The sequence below is a fragment of the Macrobrachium nipponense genome, chromosome 23 (assembly GCF_015104395.2).
Source record: "Macrobrachium nipponense isolate FS-2020 chromosome 23, ASM1510439v2, whole genome shotgun sequence".
NCBI classification, from domain to species: Eukaryota; Metazoa; Arthropoda; class Malacostraca; order Decapoda; family Palaemonidae; genus Macrobrachium; species Macrobrachium nipponense.
This window is the reverse complement of record NC_061090.1, coordinates 31,083,901-31,090,937: the sequence shown is the minus strand read 5'-3', so window position 1 is coordinate 31,090,937 and position 7,037 is coordinate 31,083,901. Positions and strand designations below refer to the sequence as shown.

Below are 7,037 nucleotides of genomic sequence, written 5' to 3'. Positions count from 1 at the left end.
ATGGCATCGTAATTTTAGGCTTTGGTGTTTCGAAGGATATGACTCGATATCATAATCCCCCTGAAGATAAGATTACACTGCTCTTTTCCTCTTCAGTTGCTGGCTGATATTTAAAGATCGAGGGGTCATACTGTCTCTGCGTGAATGTATATTATACATATACATACATATATACAAACGTAAACGTATTCTTATTTATTTATATATACATACATACATATACGTATGTGTGTGCATTACGGCTTTTTTACTTGATAGTCTCAGTCATACCTTTATATAGTATAGGTGACTTTAATCCTATGAGGGCCTGGAAGATTTAACATTTATGTAAGCTTAAGCCCAGCATTTCCCTCTTGTCCGGGCTCAAGACTGGCTTGGGACTGGCATGAATGAATCATTTCATGGAGAGGTCATACTGGAAAGACTTGCATACCTTCCAGTAGGGACTGCCACATAGGACAGCCTGGAGCAGTTAACCCTTCTGATGGCCCTGGAAGAGTTGAGTCGTTAAGTAAGCCTCAACCCAGCCCTCCTCTCTTATTCAGGCTTGAGACTGGCTTGGGACTGGCATGAATGAATCGTTGCAAGGAGAGTTCATATTAGAAACGTTTCCATCTTTGACTGCCACATATGACAGTCTGGAGCAGTAGTCAGAAAGCAGTCTGACTCCTTCACACGCACACACACACACACATGGCGTTTGGACGCCATTCGTCGCTCCCGCGGCGTCAGCAGCAAGGGGAGAGGTCACGCATGAGTTCTTACATTGCCCCAGGGAAGCAATAACCGCGGGGGGGGGCGGTGGCGAGGTCCCAGGTCAGACGCTGACGTGAATGCTGCCAATTAAGTCGGGTGATACGACCTTCCCGCCCAACGAAACGCAATTTGATGCTTTGTGAATATGTTCAATAGCGCGCAAGTTTCGGAAGCGTTGTAATTGAGAGGTGACGGCGGGCTATACGGAGACATTCGCTTCGTACAAAGGTTTGTGCATGTGTGAGTGTGTGTGTGCTTTAGTAGGTTCTCGTCGTTGACTACATTTTCATTCCATTTTCCCCTCCCTTTGTCGATGAGTCTGCACGTCGTGTGTTAAACTCCACTATAGTAATTCACACCAACCTTGCATCTGATATTTAACCAGTCTCTTACGACACTCCTGATAGACTATTGATAAGCCAATCACAGGGCTGGAAACTCTCAGCCTCTCGAAAGATATCTTACGACACTCCTGACTGAGCTGTTGATAAGCCAATCACAGGGCTGGAAACTTTCAGTCTCTCGAGGGGGAGTTCACATGGGCAGGATGTACGTTCCACCTCTCCTGAGGGATATACGTCTTTCAAAAGTATCCCTCAGTAGAAGTGGAACGTGTAAATCCTGCCTATGTGAACTCACGAGAGAGAGACTGAGAGTTTCCAGCCCTGTGACTGGCTCATCGACGGCCAATCAGGAGTGTCGTAAGGGACTGGCCTAGACAGCAGATACACGGTTGATGTGAATCTACTATAGTCTGACCAGCGTTTTCCAGCTATATCTCTGGGGCGTGTATATCGTCTCCACGATTATTATTATTCTCTCCCTGTTGCATAATTCGGACGCCAAATAGGCCTCGTGGAAATAGATGAGTTTGTTCCGGTATTTCAGATACGTTTCAAGTTATAAATTATTCGAGGACGCACCCTTTTTTTGTGGGGGGGGGGGGGGGGGGGGGGGCATCACTCGCTTGAATATTGATATTTATTTGTGGAGCCTCATTTGTTCACTGTTTCGGGTAGGACTTTTTATTTTCTTTTTCTCGTCAGACTGTGGGCAATATCTGTCATTTTATTTCCCACGAGCTGTTTACCTTATTATAATAATAATAATTAATAATAATAATAATAATAATAATAAATAATTAATAATTATTATTATTATATTATTATTATTATATGATATTATTATTATTATTATTATATATTATATTTCCTTTCGTTCACTTCTTAATTTCTATTTGGTAAACTTCTAATAATAATAATTATAATATTTCCTTTCGTTCACTTCTTAACAATCATCATCATCATCATTTTCCTATGGTAAACTTCTAATAATAATAATAATAATAATAATAATAATAATAATAATAATAATAATAATAATCAAAAATAATTAAATAATGATAATATTTCCTTTCGTTTCACTTTCTTACTAATAATAATAATAATAATAATAATAATAATAATAATAATAATAATAATAATAATAATAATAATTAATAATATTTTCCTTTCGTTCACTTCTTACTAATAATAATAATAATAATAATAATAATAATAATAATAATAAAAATAAAAAATTTCACTTCTAATAATAATAATAATAATAATAATAATAATAATAATAATAATAATAATAATAATTTTTCCTTTGCTTAAAACTTCAATAATAATAATAATAATAATAATAATAATAATAATAATAATAATAATGATAACAGAGACAGGAGAATGACAGACAGAACAGAGGACTGGCACAACAAACCAATGCACGGACAATACATGAGACAGACTAAAGAACTAGCCAGCGATGACACATGGCAATGGCTACAGAGGGGAGAGCTAAAGAAGGAAACTGAAGGAATGATAACAGCGGCACAAGATCAGGCCCTAAGAACCAGATATGTTCAAAGAACGATAGACGGAAATAACATCTCTCCCATATGTAGGAAGTGCAATACGAAAAATGAAACCATAAACCACATAGCAAGCGAATGCCCGGCACTTGCACAGAACCAGTACAAAAAGAGGCATGATTCAGTGGCAAAAGCCCTCCACTGGAGCCTGTGCAAGAAACATCAGCTACCTTGCAGTAATAAGTGGTACGAGCACCAACCTGGGGGAGTGATAGAAAACGATCATGCAAAGATCCTCTGGGACTATGGTATCAGAACGGATAGGGTGATACGTGCAAACAGACCAGATGTGACGTTGATTGACAAAGTCAAGAAGAAAGTATCACTCATTGATGTCGCAATACCATGGGACACCAGAGTTGAAGAGAAAGAGAGGGAAAAAATGGATAAGTATCAAGATCTGAAAATATAAATAAGAAAGATTTGGGATATGCCAGTGGAAATCGTACCCATAATCATAGGAGCACTAGGCACGATCCCAAGATCCCTGAAAAGGAATCTAGAAAAAACTAGAGGCTGAGGTAGCTCCAGGACTCATGCAGAAGAGTGTGATCCTAGAAAGCGGGGCACATAGTAAGAAAAAGTGAGGACTCCAAGGAGGCAGGATGCAACCCGGAACCCCACACTATAAATACCACCCAGTCGAATTGGAGGACTGTGATAGAGCAAAAAGAAAAAAAAAATAATAATAATGATGATGATGATAATTTTTCTTTTGGTTAACTTCCTAATAATAATAATGATGATGATGATAATAATAATAATATAATAACAATAATAAATTATATTAATAACAATTTTTCTTTTGGTTAACTTCCTACTAATATATTAACAATAATAATCTCTCCTTCCGTTCACGCCCTGCAGAACCTCAGACCATGGAAACCGAACTGACATGCGCCGTCTGCTCCGACATATACCTCGAAGGGAGGCGAGAACCGGTCACCCTGCCGGTATGCGGTCACACCTTCTGCAGGCAGTGCCTTCTGAGCATCGAGAGGACGGACAACTTCAGCTGCCCCTACTGCAGGACCAAGCACCCAGGACCCCCCGTGGCCCAGATAGCGACCGTCTATGCCATTCTCAACCTCACCAAATACCTCAGAAGGTCAAAGGTAAGAGGGGGGTTATTGGATTGTATTTTAATTAAAGTTTTCCAAAGGCTAGCTTTTACCAAGTGATTCCTCTTCCAGGATTTTAAAAGTAATTGTTTTCTTTTAGTTCTGTCCCATAAAAAAAATACTTTTTTGCCGTATGTATTCCGAAGATTGAAATGTTGTTATATATGAGTCAGGTTTAACTTTAAAAAAAGATTTTACCTTCTGAATAACTGTAGATAACTCTCGATACTATAAATATAATCACTATATATGATTATATATATTCTGCTTTGAGTTTACCTGTTTTTTGCAGCTAAATAGCAAAACTTACCTCTTAAGGCCCCATACACTGAACGATTGCCGTTTATCGACTCACACACACACACTATTCATACAGTATGAACATGGCATCATCATCATCTCTAGAAGAGAGGCGCGAGATAGCGTTATATCGGCAGACAAACCCAAACATTGAACGACCTGTGTATGGCAGACTTAAGTCGCAAGCCAGCAACCTGGTCGTGACAGATTCCCGCCGAGATCGTTCAGACACGAAGCTCCGCCCACAGCAGTGATGCCAACCCCTCTAACCCTATGCACCATACATAACTAGAAATTACCCAACATTCTGAGGTTGTGATAATAAGAGACAATACTAATAAAGATGTTGATCAATACAGGTATTGTTACAATTACCGTATTCTTAAAAATATTGGCCTAAGGTGTAAAATATTTGGTCAAATTACTCTACGTGTAGGATAATTACCCTGCGGTTGGTAACACTGCGTGACAGATTCCCGCTGAAATCGTTCAGACACGAAGCTCTGCCCACAGCAGTAATGCCAACCCCTCTAACCCTACGCACCCTACATAACTGGAAATTACCCAACATTCTGAGGTTGCGATAATAAGAAACAATACTAATAAAGATGTTGATCAATACAAGTATTGTTACAATTACCCTATTCTTAAAAATATCGGCCTAAGGTGTAAAATATTTGGTCAAATTACCCCTGCGGTCGTTAACACCGTATGACAGATTCCCGCCGAGATCGTTCAGACACGAAGCTCCACCCACTTTTGCATTCAGACAAGCCCATACTTGTTTCATTCTTTCCAGTTCGGCTTATGTGACAGCCACAACTCCACCCTTGATTTCTGGTGCCAGACATGTCACACTGGACTCTGTGGGTTCTGCTTCTTCGAGAGCCCTTGCAAAAACAATCACAACGTCTTAGTGATGAAAAATGCCCTGGACGAAAAGAAAGTAGACATCGGGAAAGCAGGCTCCAGGTTCCTGGAAAGCATTGACGCCGAGAAAGCGCTAGCTATGAGGAAGATCCATGGCTACTTCGAAGCGGTGGCTGACCAATGCAGCAACGCCGAATCTTTGAACGCCCAGGCCAAGACTGTGAAGGAACTGATGGCAGACGCTGAGAACACCTTGAGCATGGAGTGTGCCATCAGCGTCCACGAGAAGATGCAAGAATACCTGCCTTCCGTCAGGAAGAGCCTGGAGATGACTTCAGATGAGGTTCCGTCCTCGTGTAGTCAAGCCAGTTCGTCTGCGCTTCCTTCGCCCCTAGCTGACAACACGAAAGGTAAGGGAGGTGCTCTTGTAAGTAGAATATGAAATTTTCTTCTTTTTTTCATAGTATTTCCTGTATCATTTAAAAAGCTCTCTCCAAAACACGTGTGTATGTATGTGTGTGTGTGTGTAGTAGTAGTAGTCATGTATGACTAACCTTTCAGAGTACTGTTCTTTCAGGGCCGGTCATCATATCTTTGCTCTTTCGCACAAATTTTTAGTAAAATATATCATTTGTCACTTTCTTCGTAAAACTGAAACTGATCTTTTTGTTTGATTTAATAGGAAAATATGTATAAATTGTACATGTCACTGGGTATACCACAGCTCTAGGGTGGTATCAAGTTATACACATGATGATTGATTATCTTTATCATTGTCTTATCATTATGTACTTTAGAGACTTGTCTTTATCAACATCTCGTAAATCTCTATTTTGTTTGAAGAAATATTTTTGTATAATCTTGGTATCTTGATTAGCAACGGGAAGGTGTTATGCAGAGAGCTGTTAAGAGATTGTATTCACCGTCAAAAAGTCTTCGGTACCAATCCATCCTTAAGGTCTGTCCACACTAGGAAACATTGTTTGCAAACAATGTTTCCTAGTGTGGACAGGCCTTTAGTGAAATACGACGTTTGGCAGTAATCGAACAGATAAACAGTGGCTACCTTTTATTGAAGCGATTCGTTCTACGCTCCTCTGTATCAGAATATCTCAACAGCAATGCTGAACGTCTTCCAGAATTTCTTATGTATAAACTATCACAGAGAATAACCGTGACCCTTCACTTCTCTGGCAGCTGGTTCTCGTCACGCCGTCTACCAAATCCTCATGGACGACTCCAAAACAGATGACGATCAGATGTTTCTGCAGGCATTAGAACCACTGGAGGCGTCGTTGCTAGACGCTCAAGACTCTCTGACCAACATTCAGACTTCGCCGACGTTTACCCGAGAGTTATGCTGAGGAGGAGCGAGTATCAGAGCACCGAGACCACCAGCAGGGGGGCGGACGCCCCAGAAACCCTCGAATTCGAGAGAGGGTTCAATAGCGTAGACGACGATCCAGGGAGCACACCGGAAGAGGGCGAAGGCCAGTCTCCGGAGGGAGCTCGGCTAAGGCAGAATGACCTGGCTTCCTCAGAGGAGGGCGTGGCTGCCCTCGCCTCCGCGGGGTGGTTGTCGTGGTCCGCGAAGGGGGACGATGGGCGAGAGGGGAGGTTTCGGTGGGAGGATGGGCGCCTTCACCTGTACACGCTGACTGACGAGGTCCATAACTCTCACGGGACAATCAAGGCGAGTGGTCTGTTCTTCATCATCTCGCGTCATATTCCTCCGCCTCGCAGGAGAGGTAGTGCCGTCAGTGCACCTCATGCGGTGCACTGTAGGCATTACTTTAGGTTCTTTGCAGCGTGCCTTCAGCCCCTAGCTGCAACCACTTTCATTCCCTTTACTGTGCTTCCTTTCATATTCTCTTTCTTCCACCTTACTCTCCTGACATTTGATTCATAGTGCAACTGCTTTGAGGTTTTCCTCCCGTTACACCTTTCAAACTTTTTACTGCCAGTTTCCGTTTCAGCGCTGAATGACATAGGTACCAGTACTTGGACTTTGGCCTAAATTATGCATTTAATCAATCAATCATATTCCTCCGTGCACTCTACTTTTAGGTCTCTCT

The 7,037-nt window shown here is 41.4% G+C and overlaps 1 protein-coding gene across 2 annotated transcripts in view; it reads left to right on the top strand.

Moving 5' to 3' along the window:
- The window catches only part of LOC135200172 (E3 ubiquitin-protein ligase TRIM65-like), a 10,051-nt gene extending 3,582 nt beyond the window's left edge, over positions 1-6,469 (top strand). For both annotated transcript variants that reach the window (XM_064228544.1, XM_064228536.1), the window contains exons 2-4: positions 3,539-3,786; positions 4,892-5,372; positions 6,160-6,469. In XM_064228544.1, coding sequence (XP_064084614.1) covers positions 3,550-3,786; positions 4,892-5,372; positions 6,160-6,326 — 885 coding nt within the window. In that variant the 5' untranslated portion in view covers positions 3,539-3,549 and the 3' untranslated portion in view covers positions 6,327-6,469. The remainder of the gene's footprint in view (positions 1-3,538; positions 3,787-4,891; positions 5,373-6,159) is intronic.
- The last annotated feature ends 568 nt before the right edge of the window (positions 6,470-7,037 follow it).